Genomic DNA, 21,230 nt, shown 5'->3' on the forward strand with positions numbered 1-21,230 from the left:
GGCAGGGTTAGCATGGCCGAAATGTGGAAAAGCTTTGTCAGCACGCCACAACAAACAGCACCACCAGCTGATATGGAACGTTTTAGCAGGAGGCAGCATTTCAGCAACATGGTGGAGCAGTATGTGAGCACACCCCTACACGTACTGAATGACGGCTATGCCCCCTTAAACTTCTGGGTCTCCAAATTGGGCACATGGCCTGAGCTTGCCCTTTACGCCTTGGAGGTGCTGGCCTGCCCTGCGGCCAGTGTATTGTCTGAACGTGTATTTAGCTCGACAGGGGGCGTTATCACAGACAAGCGCAGCCGCCTGTCCAGATCCAATGTGGACAAGCTCACGTTCATTAAAATGAACCAGGCATGGATCCCAGAGGAGTTGTCCGTACCTTGTGCAGAATAGACACCGGGCCGGCCTTACCCAGCCATTGTTTTTTTCTGAGCTTTCTAGGGTTGCCATCTCATCCCTTTCAAAGCAAAAACATATTAATTACACAGGTTCTCTGGCTGATTAAGGTGCTGCTAATTAAACTCACTTGGTGCCTTATCAACATCAAATTAGCCCCAGAACCTGTGTAACTCTGTGTTCAGGTTTAAAGGGATGAGGTAGCAACCCTAGATCTGTCTCACTATTTTGGGGTTTACCCTAATTTAAAAAATAAATCAATTAAAAACCAAAACCTGCTGTGTTGGCTACCTCCTCCTCCTCCTCCTCCACCGCCACTTCCACCTTCAGTCACATTCTTAGGCTTGCGCACTGCAACTGCTTTCTTTAAGTCCCACCAGAGGTTCTCAATCGGATTTAAGTCTGGTGACTGCGATGGCCACTCCAAAATGTTCCAGCCTTTAATCTGCAACCATGCTCTAGTGGAGTTGGAGGTATGCTTGAGATCATTGTCCTGTTGAAAGGTCCAACGTCTCCCAAGCCTCAGGTTTGTGACGGACTGCATCACATTGTCATCCAATATCTCCTGGTACTGAAGAGAATTCATGGTACCTTGCACACACTGAAGCTTCCCTGTACCTGCAGAAGCAAAACAGCCCCAAAGCATGATTGACCCCCCGCCATGCTTCACAGTAGGCAAGGTGTTCTTTTCATCATAGGCCTTGTTCTTCCTCCTCCAAACATAGCGTTGATCCATGGGCCCAAACAGTTGTAATTTTGTTTCATCAGTCGACAGAACACAATCCCAAAATGTGTGTGGTTTGCCCACATGACTTTCGGCATACTGCAGTCGACTCTTATTCTTTGGAGACAGCAAGGGGGTGCGCCTGGGAGTTCTGGCATGGAGGCCTTCATTATGCAGTGTGCGCCGTATTGTCTGAGCAGAAACTTCAGTACCCACATCTGACAAATATTTTCTCAGTTCCTCAGCAGTTACACGGGGACTTTTATCCACTCTACGCTTCAGGTAGCGCACAGCAGTCGAAGTCAGCATCTTCTTTCTGCCACGATCAGGTAGCGTTTCAACAGTGCCCATTGCCTTGAATTTTGCATTTACTACTGTATTACAAAACCAATTGATGTCATATTAGTTGCATATGGTTCTTTATGAAGTCATTGTAGGATTTCATTCTGAATACAATTACAAATGTACACTAAATTCCCTAAAACCCTTTACAGCATTGGGGGGTTCAATAATTTTGAACAAAACTGTATGGACCTCGTCCTCAAAGGTCAAAAATCATTATATTTTTTATTTTAATTTTTTTTTATGTTATTTTAAAGCGGGGGTTCACCCTTAGAGGGCACTTTTCCCCCTTAGATTCCTGCTCGTTATTACTAGGGGAATCGGCTATTTATTTTAAAATATGTGCAGTACTTACCCGTTTACGAGACGCATCCTCTTCGTCGCTTCCGGGTATGGGCTTCGGGAATGGGCGTTCCTTCTTGATTGACAGGCTTCCGAGAGGCTTCCGACGGTCGCATCCATCGCGTCACGATTTTCCGAAAGAAGCCGAACGTCGGTGCGCAGGCGCAGTATAGAGCCGCACCGACGTTCGGCTTCTTTCGGCTACGAGTGACGCGATGGATGCGACCGTCGGAAGCCTCTCGGAAGAATGTCAATCAAGAAGGAACGCCTGCTCCCGAAGACCCATACCCGGAAGCGACGGAAGAAGATGCAGCTCGAAAACGGGTAAGTACTGCACATATTTTAATATAAATAGCCGATTCCCCTAGACCGAACGAGCAGGAAGCTAAGGGGAGATTTTTTTTTTTTTTTTAAATGGGTGAACTCCCGCTTTAAGTTATTTCCCTATCCACATTTATTTCCAGAGTACTTGCCATGCTCTTCCCGACATTTTGCTGCCATTTGCAGCCCTCCAGCCCTTTCCCTTAGTTTTTTAGAGACATTTTTGTAGTCAAAAGTCCGGGTCCCCATTGACTTCAATGGGGTTCGGGTTCGGGTCAAAGTCCGGGTTCGGGTTCGGTCCCGAACCCGTACTTTTTTTTCAAAGTCCGGGTTCGGGTCCGAACCCGAACATCCAGGTGTCCGCTCAACTCTAGTTGGCTGTACTTGTCCACTTTGTCTGTTAATGCTTTGAAATGGAAACTCATTGGCTTGCATACATGTTCATTACATCTTTGCCAAATCATTCCTTTTGTAGGTCAAATTATTCATCTTTCTGGTAATTTAACAGGTAAATGCAATACATTAATGTGAACTGCATAATAATCAAGGCAGAACACTGGCACTAAAATAAATACTATCACTTCACTGTCCTTTACATATACTTTATATAAATGTTGTATTATATACAGATATGGCCTTTTGATATTTTCATGCCATGGCTTATTTTTAGTCTTAGTTTGGCCCTGTGGGATTACACAGACTAATAAGATTATTGGAAATAAAAGGGGAGGGCAATGGGTAATTAAAAAAAAAAATACTACAATCCCTAATAAATCTGTGTGTTTACAGTGAAATATGTAATATAGGAGGTAGCATGTGGAAATAAAAAAGTAGCAGAGGTTTACCAAGGCCAAGTGGTCTGTGCATTCCAGGGGTAAAGAGAAGTTACATTTGTATTCAGTCAGGTAGCTTTGGTTACATCTACAGAAGATCAGATTGTGTTTAACAGTGCTTTCTACTGTGTTAAAACCACTAGGTGATTAACAATAAAGTGACAAGTATATAAATGTGTCTTGAATTACTGGTACATACATTTAAATAAAAAACAAACAAATTAATTGAGGTGGAGTCCAGACAATAAAGTGTTATGATCTCGGTGATCACATATGGTATCCACTGCAAAAGTTCTCTCAGGCCTCGTACACACGACCGAGAAACTTGTGAAGCTGTCGAGAAACTCGACAAGCCAATTTTCTCCATTCCCATCAAGGAAATAGAGAACATGCTCTCTTTTTGGCTCGTCGAGTTTCTCGACAGTTTCCTCGAGGAAAGTGTACACACGACCGGTTTCCTCAGCAAAAAAATATCTCCCAGCAAGTTTCTTGCTGGTTTTTGCCGAGGAACTCGGTTGTGTGTACGAGGCCTCAGGCTTGCAAGATTGCCTTATTGCATGTAACTCACATTGGCTGATATATGGCACAACAGTTGTTTTCCAATAGAAAGAAACACCAGTGAATGGTGAAGTAAAAATTCCTACTCACCAGGCATTGCCTTATGACAAGAGGGGTCAAATTAGGCTTAGGCCCCTTTCAGACTTATGCGACTTGTCCTGTGACTTGGTGCGGCAAAGTTGCATGACAAGTCATATCCCATGATTTCCAATGAGTACCATTCATATCTGTGGGACTCCAAGTTGTACCAACTTCAAAGTAGTCCTTGTACTACTTTGGTCCTACATTGATGCAAGTTGAGGTCCATAGACCTCAAGTTTACAAGGCATTCCCTGAAATTGCAGCAAAATCGCAGCAACAAAATCGCAGCCATAAAATCGCGAGACTTTCAAGTCGTGGCAGCGTGAAAAGGGTCTTGATGGTCTCCATGACTGGGGAAGAAAACCTGCTGACCAGACCTCGAACCCCCTCCTCACGGCAGTTTGTGGTTCTCGGGATAGGATCTCTTAGGAAGCAGGGTAAAAAGGAAAAAGGAGACCAAAGCTCCTCATAGTGTAAAAATGCTCTGATAGTTTAAATGAGGTTACATTTACCAAAAAATTTAAATATCCACTGCCAAAGCGCACAATAGTGGTGGTTACAGCAAGACCCATCTCAGAATCAACGTGCATTTTACCTAGAGCTTAGCGTGGCGTACCGCACATCTCAGCTTGACGTGTTTCGTCATCAATGTGACGTCATCAGAAGCTCCTGATGACGTCACATTGATAACAAAACACATCATCTATGAGACAGGTCTTGCTGTAACCACCGCTATTGTGGGATTTGGCAGAGGATATTTTAAGTTTTTGTAGATGTAACCTCATTGAAAGTTTTTAATAAACTATTAGAACTTTTCTACGCTATTAGGAGCTTTGGTCTTCTTTTTACTTTTTACCCTGCTTACTATGTAGCCCATGATGGAGTGGATGAAAGGGGACCAGAATTTTGGACAAATATTTGTTACCTGGAAGCTACACGTTAACTAGTAAAGTAAATCAATGTTGCGTAGTATAAAGCTGTTTGATAAGAAGAAAACAAAATAATGATGTGTTTATTTATTTATGTTTGTGTCTGTAGATGATGCTTACCCACACAGCCCACTCCAGTGGGGTTCAGCTGAAAGTCAGGAGGACAGTTACACTCATATCTCCCAGGAGTGTTAACACAGAAGCCATTAACACAGTTGATTGGATCTGCACATTCATCCACATCTGCAAGCGGAAACAGATCACAATTATATTTCCAATTACTAGGCATGTACTTACAGCTTTGGTAAATAAGGATGCAATCCAGAACTAGTAATGTATTGCACTACGAAGGTGTGGTACTGGGAGGTTGTTCTGTTGATCTCCTTTGCTTACTGTAAACACTTTTACACCAACGTGGCTGCCGTTATATACTGACAAGAACCAGCAGTTGAAATTGTCAGAGGACCTTAAAGTATACAATTACACAAAGGTTCTTTTTTAATCAACAACATTCAAAGGTGTCTTTTCATTATGTATTATTGTATTATATAGTTGATTATTCATAGAAAACAGCATGTGTAAGTTGGGCAATATGAATAGGCCTGGTGAGATAACTTAAGGTATATCCATCAAGCCTTGATTTTTTTTGTTAATTAATCTTTATTTGAAAAATGTTCTTTACAATAACATATACAATCCATAAAATACATATTCAAATTATGAGAGGTGGCACCTCCGATACCCCCTATGGTACCCCCTCCTAAATAAAGCAAAAAATAAATAAAAAATAAAGCCTTGATTTACCTACAACCTGCACTGCCTTACCTGTACTAAGGTGATTTAGAGGTCCAAAGCTCATCCGGTCGCAGAATTTTTTTTTGTTGCCAGTCCGTTGTCTTATAAACACAATGGGGGTTATTTACGAAAGGAAAATCTTGAAATTGTACTGAAAGTGCACTTGGAAGTGCAGTTGCTGTAAATCTAAGGGGGGCAGATCTGAAATGAGGGGAAGCTCTTCTGATTTTATTATCCAATCATGTGCAAGCTAAAATGCTGTTTTTTATTTTTCTTGCATGTCCCCCTCGGATCTACAGCGACTGCTCTTCCAAGTGCACTTTCAGTGTAATTTCAAGTGTACTTTGCACTTGTAGTTTGCACTTGTAGTGCAAAGTGGATTTGCCTTTAGTAAATAACCCCCATAATTTTCTCAGTTTAATGGGTGGGGTAGTATTTCATATCTCACCCACATATGTTTCTAAACGTGAAACTGAAAACTCCTATTCTTTTCATCCAAAGATTTTACATGCGTAGGCTTTATTTAGATCAGCAGTGGACATAATACTGCATATTGCTCAGTTATGAAATCAGCCATTTGGGGCTTGAAAGTTCAGTAGAGTTAACTTAAGCATTCTGTCAACTGTGACATTGAATGTAACTTTTTAATGAAATGTTGAATTGATCAGTTTAGTTCCATTTTTAAAAGGTCCAAAGGACACATCCATACAGAGATGATGTCAGCTTCCAGCACACTATACCTAAAGCCCAATTTCTGAGTAAACATACACCTTCTGCCCTTCTAGTGGCACCATTCCACCCTTCTGCCACCCTCCACATTTACATATTTCCTGGGGGTAACATCCTTTCTCCACATTTCTCCATGTGATTCTGCAATTGTTATCCATCAGGACGAGAATGAAATGCCTAGTAACACAACAATTCAGCCCAATATTCCAGAAAAAGCTTGCTAAGGTACAGTTTGTGTTTCTTTACAGGCCAGTAAACCATGCATGCTCCCTGGTATCATTGAAGTTTTGATTTGACCTTCAAGGGAAACCCGGTCGTGTGTACACTTTTGGCCGAGGAAACCGACAAGGAACTCGTCGAGCCAAATAGAGAACATGTTCTCTATTTCCTCATTAGTCAATGAGAAAACTTGGCTTGGCGAGATCCTCGGCGGCTTCACAAGGAACTCGACGAGCAAAACGATGTGTTTTGCCCGTCGAGTTTCTCGGACGTGTGTACGGGGCCTCACTGATACTTTTCTTTTGCTGCCCTGCTGCCTTGTCTGCCTACCAGAACATTGAGTAGAAAGCTGTGTATGAGCTTACACAGGGTCAAGGACATTTCTTGTCCCAAAATGCAGTTTTCATACCTGGCAAATGGCTACTCAGGTGCCAAGCACTGCATCCTGAGAAGAATAGAAAAAAAGGTCACATATTTCCCTATACAAGGAAGTACCAAGTGTTTCCAAAGGCAGCAACAGGCAAAAAGAAAAGATGTAGAATGTGACTGAGGTAAGTATCTGTGAGGAGAAAATCCTATAAAGGAAACTTGTCACTTTGATTTAAACAGACCTGTCTTGTTTTTTTCTTTTTTGACATGATAACTACTTTAAAGTGACAATTTCCCTTAAAGGGGATTGTTAGATTGTTTATTGATTTTAATTGTCTTCTGGAGCACTTTTTTAGTTAGTTTAGATGGTAAAGAAGGTGTAGTTAATTTATTACCTACCTGTACAGTTTCCTCCACTGCGGTCCAGCTCATATCCATCATCACAAACACACTGAAACATGCCAGGAAGATTCCGACAAGTGCCAAATACACAGATATTCTCAAAATAGCATTCATTGATATCTAGAAGAATAATATACAACACTGCTTTTATAATTGTGCCTCTGATTGCAAAATTCAGTTCTTAGACAACCCTAATAACAATTATAAAGGTGATTTTCTTCAGATTTTTCAGCTCTTGCTCAAAAGAAACAATCAGCTGTTTTTTATGTTCCTAGTGCAGTTAAAGGAGTTGTAAAGGTGTCCTGACGAAGTTCCACCCTCTGGAATAAAACATGTAGATGCAGATGTAGGGATTTCCTTCTCCCCCTTTTATCATCTTGTCCAACCACCCCATCTTTGCAGATAACTCAAGTTTTTCATTGTGGCTCATACAGCCGACTGTGTAAGAGTTCATTGAAGAGTCCAGCCACCTATGATTGGTACAGCTGAACAGCACATGGTGCACAGCAGTGGAGCATTTGAAACTCAGCAGTACTCAATCATACAAAGGAGATTGGAGAGACCAGGTACACACAACTGGAATAGCTGATCAGCGCACAGCATGTGAATCTTAGCTGGATTTCATCCTAATATAGTAGAGCTGTACTGGCTGGGAATAGCTGAGCGGCCATTATTTCCATTCCTTCACTGGGAGGGGAGCATGAACGGAGAACTGTGAGTACTTCTGACACCAACATTGTGAGTCGTTGTCCCCTGGTGGCATTACTGACAGGTTGTGGTTACCTGTTTTTTGTTGGGAATCTCTCTGCTCTCTCTCACTGGCTTACCAATCATCTCTGCCAGCCCTCACAGCCACTGTTATCAGTACGATCCCTAGGAATGTTTATTATGGTGGTATAATGGGCATATATCTAGTCTCCTACACATCCCTTAATGGATAATCTAATCAGCTACTAGTCAATTGACTGTCATGTGCAAGGCTCTTTCATACATATTTTGTTACCAGCACAGAAGCTGGACACTGATTCTTTGATATTTGAGCTCCCATTGCAGCTGTTTGGTTTTTCTTTTTTCCATTGACTGACTCCTTTGACTGACTGGTTTTGTGGGTTTGTGTTTTTATGTATGTATCCCAATTTGGGCAGGTATGCATATGTGTCCCACTTAGTACTGGTGCCTCATTCGCCCAATGTGGCTTTAAGGTGCAGCACTGCACTCAGTGAAATGAGTGTTACTTCTGTTTTTTAGTGGGATTGCTCAGGGTCCCTTGTGTGGGGGAGGTTTTTGTTTAGGGGAGGGCTTAGCTCTGCTTTGGGACTGTATCCTTCCCTTTTTGTATGGGTGGCCCGTGGTTCTAGTCTGGGAGGGGTTAATAGGGGACTCAGGTGGTTGTTAGGATTATATGAGAATAGTTAGGGCATTTATGCTGTTGATCTTGAGCCCACTGCTCAATAAATTTGTAGTTCACTCTTTTTGATGTGTAGTGTCTTTTTGTTTTTTATTTTTCATATTCCATAAAGGAGTTATAAAAGCAGAAGGTATTTTATCTTAATGCATTCTATGCATTCAAACCTTCTGTGTGCAGCAGCCTCCCCAGCACCCCCTAATTATTTACCTGAGCCCCATCTCTCTCCAGCAATGTCCACAAGTGTCTTAGCTGTCCGTGACTCTCCTCCCGATTGGCTCCTGCAGCTGTATATCAAATACAGTTAGCCAATCAGAAAAGGGAGGGGGCAGGGCCAGGGCTGAGCTCTTGTCTTAATGAACACACAGAGCTGTGACTCAGCTCGGGTGCCCCCATAGCAAGCTGCTTGCTGTGGGGGCACTTGACAGGAGGGAGGGGCCAGGAGCAGCAAAGAGAGACCCGAGAAGAGGAGGATCTGGGCTGCTCTGTGCAATACCTACTGCACAGAGAAGGCAAGTATAACATGTTTGTTATTTTTTTATTTATTTTTTAAGCAAGACTTTACAACCACTTTAATGGAATGTACTACAGAGGATTCATGATGACTGAAGGGTCTAGTTAGGAATGATTTTCACCAAAAATGTTGACAACTTTCACCCAAGAGTCACACATTTCTCTAGTAGAATCTTTTGTGAAAAATGTATGACTGTTTGGTAAAAATTGTGTGAAAACATTACAAATATGCCTAAGAGTTTCTGCAGGAAAGGCCGATAACCACCTATGCGGTGCCTTTTAATTTTGCGGTGACTTTTATTACTTTAGATACCAAAGTATTGCATATTTTACTTAGTGGACAAACAAGGCTTTGTTTTGTATTCTCTTCCTAGAATGTGAATTTTCTATGCATTTTATTTATATATATTTTTTACTTTTTTACATTTTAACAATTTTAAGCTGAATGGCTGTGGCAACTACCTGTAAGGCCCCGTACACACGACCAAACATGTATGCTGAAACTGGTCCGCGGGCCAGTTTCAGCATATATGTTCGGTCGTGTGTAGGCGCGAGCGGGCCGAATTCCAGCAAACATTTGCCCGCCGGGCCTTTTCCCAGCAGACAAATATTCCTGGACGTGTTTTAAAACCGTCCGCTGGAATCCTGCCCGCTCGGACATGTACGGTCGTCAGTACAGACCTACCGTACATGTCCGAGCGCCCGCCGTCCCTCGCATGCGTCGAATGACTTCGACGCATGCGTGGAAGCCTTTAAATGGCAGGCCCGCCCACGTCGCCGCGTCATCGCCGCGGCGACGATGCGGACACGCCCCGCGTAGTGTTTACGCTCAGACTTCTGTACGATGGTTAGTACAACCATCGTACAGAAGCCCTCTGGCAGGCATGTACGGTGAAAACGGTCCGACGGACCGCTTTCATCGTACATGTTTGCTCGTTAGTACCCGGCCTTACTGTGATTATTCAAGCAGCAGCTGCTCTGAATAGTTCCACTTTGCAGCAGCAGTTGTCCAGCAGGCAGAGGCTCCCATTAAGAAGGTCCACAAAGGGTTAAAGGGGTTGTAAAGGAAAAAAAAAACAATAAAAATAAATAACAAACATGTTATACTTACCTCCACTGTGCAGCTTGTTTTGCACAGTCGAGTGGCCCCGATCCATAAAATGCATTAAAGGGGTTATAAAAGGTACAATTTTTTTCCTAAACAGCTTCCTTTATATTAGTGCAGTCCTCCTTCACTTACCTCATCCTTCGATTTTGCTTTTAAATGTCCTTATTTCTTCTGAGAAATCCTCACTTCCTGTTCTTCTGTCTGTAACTACACGCAGTAATGCAAGGCTTTCTCCCTGGTGTGGAAAAAGCCTCTTGAGGGGGGAGGGGGCGAGCAGGAGTGTCAGGACGCCCACTAACACACAGTTCCTTTCTCTATCTGCAAAGTAGAGTGTCCTGACCCTCCTGCTCGCCCCCTTCCCCCTCAAGAGGCATTCTCCACACCAGGGAGAAAGCCTTGCATTACTGTGTGTAGTTACAGACAGAAGAACAGGAAGTGAGGATTTCCCAGAAGAAATAAGGACATTTAAAATCAAAATGGAAGAATGAGGTAAGTGGAGGACTGCACTAAGGTAAAGGAAGCTATTTAGGGATTTTTTTTTTTTTACCTTTACAACCCCTTTAAGGTAAAAAAAACTTTTACCTTTACAACCCTTTTAAGAGCACTACTCTAGGCAAGATTTACATTTGTTTATTTCAGTATATGCCTAAATGTTTGTATTCTAACTACCGTAATTAAGGTAGGGCCATACTTGATAACACACCATGTATATTTCCTATACAGTATTTGTAAATGCATGCAACTCAGACTAGTACATTGCTATTTGTTTTAGAAATCTTTAATTAACTCATTTTCATAGCTGGTTAAACCTGGCCAAAATATTTTCCATGTCATGAAATAGACCACTGTGCTAAACAAAACTGTCCAAATACAGATAATGAAAAGTTCAATGGCAAAATCTATGGTGAACCATACAAAAAAAAAGTGACTCTGATCATGAAAAGCTATGCACTTTACTTCAAAACAATCAAACAGACCTAAATGATCGTCCCTTGGATTTCTAGAGAGTCTGCTCACAGGTTGATTGTCTGCCAGCACATTCAAATAATTTCTGTTTACTCAAGCCAACCTTAACTGTAAAAGCGAGAAAGAAATAATAATAGACTTACCCTGGCAAGACTTGCTGTCTGGAGCTGGAGTGAAGCCCATCTCACACTCACATCGATATGAACTTGGAATATTCAAGCACTGGCCATTCTCGCAAAGATTAATATTTTCAGCACACTCATCAATATCTGTTTTAAAAAAAGACAAGTGGTAGTGACCCATCCTGTTCAGTTCCTCAAAATGTATTTAATGGTGTAGGACATTTTTCCCTGCTGCATCTCAGCAAAATGTGGAGGTTGATTAATATGTTCACTTTAGGATTTGAAACACATAATTATTCTACAGCTTTCTAAAGCTTGGTGTTTGCACTAGTATAAGAATAGTACATCTGATCTAAAAGAGGTATTTATTTTTGGTAGTATAAAGAAGTTCACATTATATCTTTACACATTTGGCTGGGAACTTTGTTTTAGGCGGGGTTCACACATATGCAAATTGAATGCAGGTTTACACACATTCAATTCGCATGACAGGAGAGTGTGATTGGCTCTCAATGGAGCCGGTTCACACATCCCCCAGGTGGCCACGGAGTGCACAGCAGAAGGGTCCTATCCCTCTTTGGCTCTGTTTCAGGTCCGAATTCAGGCAAAAATTCGGTCACAATTTGGATCTGAAACGGTGAATGGCGAGGCGTCTGGGCCCCTGCTGTGCCCCATGCCGCACATAGTGTGAACCCAGCCTTAATGTCTCAAAACTATAAAAGTAGTTTCTTTACTTATTTGCTAATTACTTTTTAGCACTGTATTCGTAAAAAAATACTGGATGTTTAGAAACATATCTGTTAATCTGCTAGAAATCCAGTGTGTGCCTAACTTCCTGTATGCTAACAACAAAATGCCTCTGCTGCACTGAAATCCTCTCTTTGTTAGACTAGAGGACACCTCCCCTCTCCTCGTGTCCTAAACATAAGTGCTAGACTGAGAGTGAGCACAATTCAAAAGATAATCTTCAAAAGATTTCTTGCATGAAGTTCTTAAATATATAGATTTTAGTCTATATTGGTTGAATGCGTGAGCCAGGCTTTTCAGGAATATTTGTCACTCTCAACAGAACCTATGGTCAGTTTTTGATAAGAATGGTCCTAACTGCTTTTTTTTGTAGTCCAAAAATTTTTTGGGTGGATGCCTGACTAGAACATATTTAGATGGTAGGTAATTACGCAAAATAATCAATGATCACCAGTTGATTCCAGCCATAATGCACACCTTAGGCACAGTATATACAATTGGGCAGCTGCCTTACAATTTACATTATGGATATTGAGCGTTAGGCTCTTTTCTCTTGGTAGTGGTCAGCCTGGCCTGCAATAGTTTTCACCATAAACATTAATGTGAAAATCTGACATATATGGGTGATCCAGGTGGATGTCAACCACCTACATTGTGTGCAAACAGTTGTAATAGTAATTTAAGAGCTGAATACTGGCCTTGATGTAGCCCTTAAACAAATGAATCCTCCACCGTGCCCAAACAATATTTCAGCGTAGAATTATGGAACAGAAAAGTCAATAGCATCCCAGACACTTGTACACGTCTAAAACAAGCCTTGGCTGCAGATAAATTTTACATGTATGGGCTCCAGTAGGCAAATATAAATGCAGTTGTATAGATCAGACTGTATCCATATGTTTAGGAAAACACTGCAAAATGCAGAAGGCACAGGACAGCACTGAATTTGGGGCAGTATCAACAAGTATGGTTTTAAACGTATCAAACAGATATAACAAAACCCTTTCAATGGTCAATTAAACATAATTTGATGAGCAAATATGAGAAGTTTAGAAGGGGGAATAATGTAAATGATTCGTATCGGATATTAGTTATATTATTTAACTGAAGCTTACCTGTACATGTAAATCCATCACCAGTGTATCCTTCAATACAGGCACATCGGTATGATCCAGGGGTGTTTAGGCAGTTGCCTGAGATACTACATCTGTGAGTTCCATTTAGGCATTCATTAAGGTCTGTATTTACACATAAATAATAAATGTAATTAAGCTACAGTGATTAAATCGCCACTCGTTGCCCCTCATCACATTAGAATCACACTGACATTAAATTGTCACAAATGAGGATACTGCCAATGAGTAATTAAATCTCTCAGTAACAAAGAGATTTTGTAAACTAGTATTAATGTATATGGAATATAGATCTGTGTTAGTTTGTAGAATTCTGATGTGTACCCATTTGGTCCTGGGGCTTTATTATTTGAAAGTGGTGGTAATTTCTTCCAGAGATATGGAAACGTTTAAGGTATCTAACTGAGCAGGAGTCAGATTAGGCAGGTATAGCCTGTCTAAGAACAAGATTGCGATAGACTGGTCAATTGTTTCTGTGGTAGTATAATAAGCAGCCATAATTTTATTTATTTCTGAAGAGGGGGTTGTAAGAAAGACAGAGGGGTCTTTTAAAGTGATGATATGGTTGAGGCCTCTACAAAACCTGGCTATCAGTTTACCGTTTATTCCTGAATTTATGGAATTTAAGTGTGGTAAAAAAAATCCTTTTATACATTGCTGTAAATCAGTCCACATGTCAAATTGCTTTTTAGCTTCATGCCAGGCCTTCCTACTGAACTAAAATACAGTGCCAGGCAAGATTGGTTGGTACTTTATGCAGGGAATCACTGGCATTCCTATGTAGCTTTAGGCTCTCTATTAGCAATAAGTACCCTTTGGGCCAGATCCACGAAGCAGTTACGCTGGCGTATCTATTGATACGCTGCGTAACCGCTAGGTTGCTCCGGCGTATCTTTGTTTTGTATCCACAAAACAAGATACGCCTGAAGCTGGGCTAGATCCGACTGGCGTACGTCTTAGTACGCCGTCGTATCTAAGGTGCATATTTACGCTGGCCGCTAGGTGGCGCTTCCGTCGATTTCCGCGTTGAGTATGCAAATTAGCTAGATACGCGAATCCACAAACGTACGTCCGGCTGGCGCATTTTTTAATGTTGTTTCCGTAAGGCTTTTTTCGGCGTAATGTTACCCCTGCTATATGAGGCGTAGCCAATGTTAAGTATGGACGTCGGGCCAGACTCGAATTTTCCGTCGTGTATGTCGTTTGCGTAAAACTTTCGCGAATAGGGCTTTGCGTAGAATGACGTTCACGTACAAAGCATTGGCTTGTTGCAGGTTAATTTGGAGCATGCGCACTGGGATACCCCACGGATGACGCATGCGCCGTTCAGAAAAAATTTAATTCACGTCGGGTCAAGACGTATTAACACAAAACACGCCCCCATCTCATCCATTTGAATTACGCGCCCTTACGCCGACACAGTTACACTACGCCGCCGTAACTTATGGCGCAAATTCTTTGTGGATACGGGAAATACGCTGTAAGTTACGGCGGCGTAGTGTATCTGAGATACACTACGCCGGACGTAAAGAAGCGCCGAGGTACGTGGATCTGGCCCTTTATATTTAAAAAGTCATTAAGGCTGATTTATTGACACTATTGCAGAGAACACTAGAACAAAATAGCAGCTGCAGGTATCAACCAACAAATTCCATTGGCAAGGAAATATGATTGATTGTTCTTTTCTTTTCACCTTTCTTTATAAATCTACCCTTGTAAGTGTTATGTATTAAAAAATAAAAATAATAAACTGTTTGTGTACCCAATAGCGATTATCATTTTTATTTTCCAGGTCTATGAAAGCAACATTCAGGCCGGGGACTAACGAGCAAACATGTACGATGAAACCGGTCCGTCGGGCCGTTTTCACCGTACATGTCTGCCAGAGGGCTTCTGTACGATGGCTGTACTAACCATCGTACAGAAGTCCGCGCGTAAACAATAAGCGGGGCGTGTCCGCGTCGTCGCCGCGATGATGACTCGGCAATGACGCGGCGACGTGGGCGGGCCTGCCATTTAAAGGCTTCCAAGCATGCGTCGAAGTCATTCGACGCATGCGAGGGGCGGCGGGCGCTCGGACATGTACAGTAGGTCTGTACTGACGACCGTACATGTCCGAGCGGGCAGGATTCCAGCGGACGGTTTTAAAACACATCCAGGAATATTTGTCTGCTGGGAAAAGGCCCGGCGGGCAAATGTTTGCTGGAATTCGGCCCGCTCGCACCTACACAAGACCGAACATGTATGCTGAAACTGGTCCGCGGGCCAGTTTCAGCATACATGTTTGGTCGTGTGTACGGGGCCTAACAGGTTTTCCATGAAACACTTTGTTGTTTGGGCCATTGCATCTTGAGAATGCATAATAATGATGCAGTGAAAGGAAAAACAAGGTAATATGCTGACACAGGTCTTGTCTTCTGCAAAAGTCACATATTGACAATGGCATTTTGTCCTGTTTTAGGAGCTCAGTTTAAAATGTAGGAAAAAAAATATACACCTCAAATTGTAGTTAAAAGGGTAACATTCCTAGTTACAGCTAAATGTGGGATAGACATATATAAGCAGCTGTGATTAAAATAATATTTTTTTTTCTAGCTTCACACTTCATCTTTGATAACTTAGTTCAAAACTCATTCAGACTCCTCCATCTCCAAAATGAATATCTGGCCATGGTAGAAGACTAAAGAACTATAAAAGTCTCCCTAAATTGACGGATTAAGGTCAAATACCAATTTCCTAAATTGACCTCAAAGATTTCAGATGCAAATTTAGATAACATCATTATCATCATTATCATCATCATCACTTAAACGACCTTTTCTCCTTTAGTAAATCAACCTCATTGTGTGGAATGTATTAGCACTGTGTAAATCCTTGATATGTAAGATGATAGTAAACACGTAGCACTAATTTCTAATCATCAGAAACTAGGCCATGGGCATGACATGCTGCAAAATTACCTAGTTTATTGCAATTTTGGGTCTTTGCAAATAAACAACTGATTATGTTTCCATGTGACTTGTTTAATGAGTTTTTCCATGGGAAATCATAGCATTTAGCTGGGTTTTATTTTTTGCATGATATAGCAGTATGAAAGGCATAGAGAATAAACTCCAGGGGAATATAATTTATTATACAGTGCATCTGGAAAGTATTCACAGTGCTTCACTTTTTCCCCATTTTGTTATGTTACTGCCTTATTCCAAAAGTGATTAAATTCATTATTTTCCTAAAAATTAATTGACCCCATAATGACAATGTGAAAGACGTTTATTTAAAATCTTTAAAAATGTATTAAAGATAAAAAACGATTAACAATCACATGTACATAAGTATTCACAGCCTTCGCTTAATACTTTGTTGAAGCACATTTGGCACCAATTACCATTGGCAAAGAATGCTACAGAGCTTGGCACACCTATTTTTGGTCAGTTTCTCCCATTCTTCTTTGCAGGACCTCTCAAGCTTCATCAGGTTGGAGGGGGAGTGTCGGTGCACAGCCATTTTCAGATCTCTCCAGAGATGTTCATTTGCATTTGGGTTGTCATCTCGGCTGTGTGCTTGGGGTCGTTGTCCTTTTGGAAGATGAACCTTCGCCCCAGTCTGAGGTCCAGAGCACTCTGGAGCAGTTTTTCATCTAGGATGTCTCTGTACAGTACATTTCTGTATTCATCTTTCCCTCCATCCTGACTAGTCTTCCATTTCCTGCTGCTGAAAAACATCCCCACACCATGATGCTGCCACCACCACGCTTCAGTGTATTGTCCAGGTGATGAGCGATGCATGGTTTCCTCCAGTTATGACGCTTGCCATTCAGGCCAAAGAATTCAATGTTTGTTTAATAACATCAAGGAATTTTGCAGAGATGGTTGTTCTTCTGAAAGGTTCTTCTCTCTCCAGAGAGAAACGCTAGAGCTCTTTTAGAGTGACCATCAGGTTCTTGGTCACCTCCCTGACTAAGGCTTTTCTCCCCGATCGCTCAGTTTGGCTGGGCGGCCTGCTGTAGGGAGAGCCCTGGTGATTCAAAACGTCTTCTATTTATGGATGATAGAGGCCGCTGTGCTTATTGGGACCTTTAATGCTGCAGATTTTTTTTGCACCTTTCCCTTAGATCTGTGCCTCGATACAATGTTGTCTCAGAGGGTTACAGAAAATTCCTTGAACTTCATGGCTTGGTTTGTGCTTTGACCTGTACTGTTAACTAAGTGGTGTATATTGGTATATAGAAAGAAAGGAAATATACTCACAAACAAGTTTATCATAAATACACATCAATGTCCACAATGGACACAAAGCCCCCAGGGGCTCTGAGGAAGAGGGGATCTCCCCTCAAAATGCATCAGCCATCTGGAAGGTTCTCTGGCATTCTGGACATGGTCCTGGTGACCTGGTCGCTTTGTGTCCATTGTGGGCTTTGATATTTTTTTATGATCTACTTGTTTGTAAGTATAGTTCCTTTCTTTCTTTATACCAATAAACACCACTTGTTGCACCCTCTTTTAATTTTTTCTATTCCATTGGGTGTCCCAAGACCCTTGGAGGGCAGCAAGGTCTGTGCATCTACCAGGAGCTATAGAGATTCTAGCGATATCTCGATATCTATTGCTGTCACATCACTTTTGAGCCCAGGAGATTTTGTTTGTTATTATGCATTGTTAACTGTGGGGCCTTATACAGACATGTGTGTGCCTTTTCAAATCATGCCCAATCAACTGAATTTACCACAGGTGGAATCAAGTTGTAGAAACATCTCAAGGATGATCAGTGGAAACATGATGCACCTGAGCTCAATTTTGAGTGTCACGGCAAAGGCTGTGAATACTTATGTATTTGTCATTTTTTATTTTTATTACATTTACAAAGATTTCAAACAAACTTCTTTCACGTTGTCATAATGGGGTATTGTTTGTAGGATTTTGAGGAAAACAATTTGTTTAATCCATAATGTGGAAAATGTGTGAAGCGCTGTGAATGTTTCCAAATGCACTGTAGTAAACATATGCAATAACACAAAAATATGAGCACTTTCGGTGTTTATAGTATAATGTTTCTATTCTTATAAAATATTTCTTTGGAAACGTATTTATTTGATACACATATAAAATGACAATGAAATTCACTGAGTAGAATATATGTTGGTCCTAGCAAATGATGAAAGAACTATGATATGTTAATTGTTTGGTCTAGTTCAAGATACCTTACCTATCATACATTCATACAGCGACTTACCATTACAAGTAATTCCATTGCCGAACCAGCCTTCCTTACAGGAACACTTAAAGCTCCCAGGTACATTAAGACATGTTGCATGCAGGTCACAGTTGTGAGCGCCAATTTCACATTCATCCACATCTAAAAATAAATCATATTAAACAAAATTAATTTAGGAAATATTAATCAAAAATATGTATCACTAATAATCTAGCTATATGTAAGGTTACAAGGGTGACTAGTCTCACCTTAACTTGAGCTGCCACATGCAAAAAGGTGAGCCTCCTAGCTCTATATTTGCCTAGACAGAATCCCCTTTATATTGCTAGAAAGTGCAAGACGTCTCTGTGTTATTTCCCTAAATGAGGTGTTGCAATGTCAGATGGAGATTCATTAGCCACAAATGTGTAAAAAGATTTTTTTTCCAATGATCTGTACTTGAAGATGTGAGGTACTATATGTGGAAAAGATGTCAAAAAGTGAGAAGATTTTCAAACTCTGGCACGGAATGGCACATATTTAGTGTGGTTCTTCAATATGGAGTGTTCAGTTAAATTATACTTTCAATATTTTAATTTATAGAACAGACAATGAGGATAATGGAACTTAAAGTTTTATTACAATAGTTAAACCATGAATGCAGGTTCTGTTTTAGCTTAACGTAATTATAATATATTTTTAATTATATTTCACATGTTACATTCTAATATTTAGCATAAAGTCATTTTCCTTCATACTCCATGTACAGCATCATGCAGTAAAAGCTTGGAAAATGTTTATAACATAAGCTGTTAGCAATCTGGGGAACTATTTCCCGTATGCGTTTGATGCTTTTTCCAAATGTGCTCCTTGGTTGGATTTAATTTAATTACTAGTCTACTACTTGTACAGCTTTAATGATACTGCTCAGACAATGTTTAGAAATCATTCTAGATCCTCTTCAGAGAGTGAAAATACAACAAAGTATTTGTTGTCTTCTGATTACATTAGCAAAATGGTTTTGACCAAACCTGATGGGTCTATATGTCATATTTAAAACTGTAGATTTTCGGTATTGCTCTTAACAGTTAATTTTTGCATCACCATCAGCTACTGGCCAACATGTTGGAAAAACTTTGTGTACAGGCGCCAATCCTTCCCTTTTCTGTGGAGAAAGTGAAACAGGTGTTTCACTTTGCAAACAGATTTACTAGAGTTGGAAAAAAAGATAGCTGAGGGAAGCAGTAAGGATGATATATTTGAAGAAGAACAAATGTCTCATTCTCAAAGAGACAGCTGCCTATCTATAAAAATAAAGACATTGCATAAATTGTATGCATAGTCTAAACTTTTTGTTTTTTACTTTTTTTCATTTTCATTTGTTGATACAGTATGACAGGGTTAAAACCCTTATCCGGTTATTTTTCTGCTGTCTGTGTCCTGCTGGGGAGATTTACTTTCACTTCTTGTCCTGGAGACAAAACTGAAAGTTAGGCGAAATCTCCCAAAAGTAAAGGAAATTCCGATCTTAGACATCTGTATATGGTACATTTGTTGCTATTTGATTATTTACCCTCACCATCCATAAAATTTGAGATTTTCCCTTTCTGTTTCACTCACAGTGACTGTCAGGACAAAACAAAGAATATGAATCTCCAGCAACATGATAAAAACTTGAAGGTTTAACCCTTTCCCACTCTATTTGAAACAAAAAAATGCGCCTACATTATGTTTTACATATTTCTTAATAGCCAGTTCCATCTCACATTCCATAGGTGTGTCCTCCTATTACTTAGTGTTGTAAATCTAAATAAGATTGTGCAATCATATTGTATCGTACACGGCCAGCTTTATACCCCTTATTCTGTATCCTAGTGCCACAGAGCTTATACTTGAGGAAAAAATCACCTTAAAATTATTACTGATAGCAATTTAATCCTGACTCAAGTGCTAACTTTTCTGCACTCTATAAAAAAAATCTGGAAAGGTTAAGCTACTTCTCTGATTTGTCCAAACTCAGCATCCTGTTTGTAAAAACCTAAATTTTAGCAAGTACACATTCAATCAATTAAACTTTTTGTTGATCTTTTTAGAAAATTCAGAGATGCCTTGGGTCATCCTAAAGGATAAGTTCACCTTTTATAACAGGTTACACCCACATTCAGGGTGTAACATTAATTATTATTATTATAATACAGGATTTATATAGCGCCAACAATCTTTGGGAGCCCATAACATGTTATGAAAGGACTGCCCCCCCCCCGCTCCCCCACTTTGACAGCTAGCAGGGGATCTTTCCCCCCACTTGCTGTCACAATTTGAAAAAAATGTGGCTGTGCGGGGCTATGTCCGCCCAGCTGTGTCACTTATTCACAGTGTTCTTTGAATAGAAAACCTTAGAAAGCCTAATGCTGCGTACACACAACTGTTTTTTATGATGAGAAAAACGAAAAAAATTTAATTGGTCTTGAAAAATGGTCGTGTGTAGGCTCCAGAGAATTTTTCTCGATGTGAAAAATGGCTATTAAAAAATTAGAACCCGCTCTATTTTTTCTCGTCGTTTTTCACGTCATCGTTTTTCTCGTCGTGAAAAACGGTCGTGTGTACGCTTTAACGAGGGGGGAAAAAACGTGCATGCTCAGAAACAAGTTATGAGATGGGAAATAAGCATAATGAGCCCAAAGGGTGGCGCCATTTGAATGGAGCTTCCCCTTTATAGTGCCATTGTACGTGTTGTACGTCACCGCGCTTTGCTCGAGCATTTTTTATCACGATCGTGTGTATGCAAGGCAAGCTTGAGAGGAATCACGCTGAAAAAAACGTTGTTTTTTCCATGACATGAATAATGGTCGTGTGTACGCGGCATTAGAAGGATTAGCTATTATGTGTAGAGATCTGAGTGTGGTTATGGTTGAGTAGTTGAGCAAAAGACACAGGGCTGGAATGACAACAGTCAGTACCAAGAAAACTGTGTGTTGCTAGCATACAACAGGACTTCAG

General features: G+C 40.7%; 1 protein-coding gene across 1 annotated transcript in view; it reads right to left on the minus strand.

Annotated features, from left to right (window-relative positions):
• The window catches only part of FBN2 (fibrillin 2), a 290,847-nt gene that overhangs the window by 75,952 nt on the left and 193,665 nt on the right, over nt 1-21,230 (minus strand). Inside the window, exons 32-36 of the mRNA XM_040344842.1 lie at nt 18,270-18,392; nt 13,023-13,145; nt 11,182-11,307; nt 7,044-7,166; nt 4,653-4,775 (exon numbers count right to left, since the gene is read on the minus strand). Coding sequence (XP_040200776.1) covers nt 4,653-4,775; nt 7,044-7,166; nt 11,182-11,307; nt 13,023-13,145; nt 18,270-18,392 — 618 coding nt within the window. The remainder of the gene's footprint in view (nt 1-4,652; nt 4,776-7,043; nt 7,167-11,181; nt 11,308-13,022; nt 13,146-18,269; nt 18,393-21,230) is intronic.

Source organism: Rana temporaria, chromosome 1, assembly GCF_905171775.1.
Source record: "Rana temporaria chromosome 1, aRanTem1.1, whole genome shotgun sequence".
Lineage (NCBI taxonomy): Eukaryota > Metazoa > Chordata > Amphibia > Anura > Ranidae > Rana > Rana temporaria.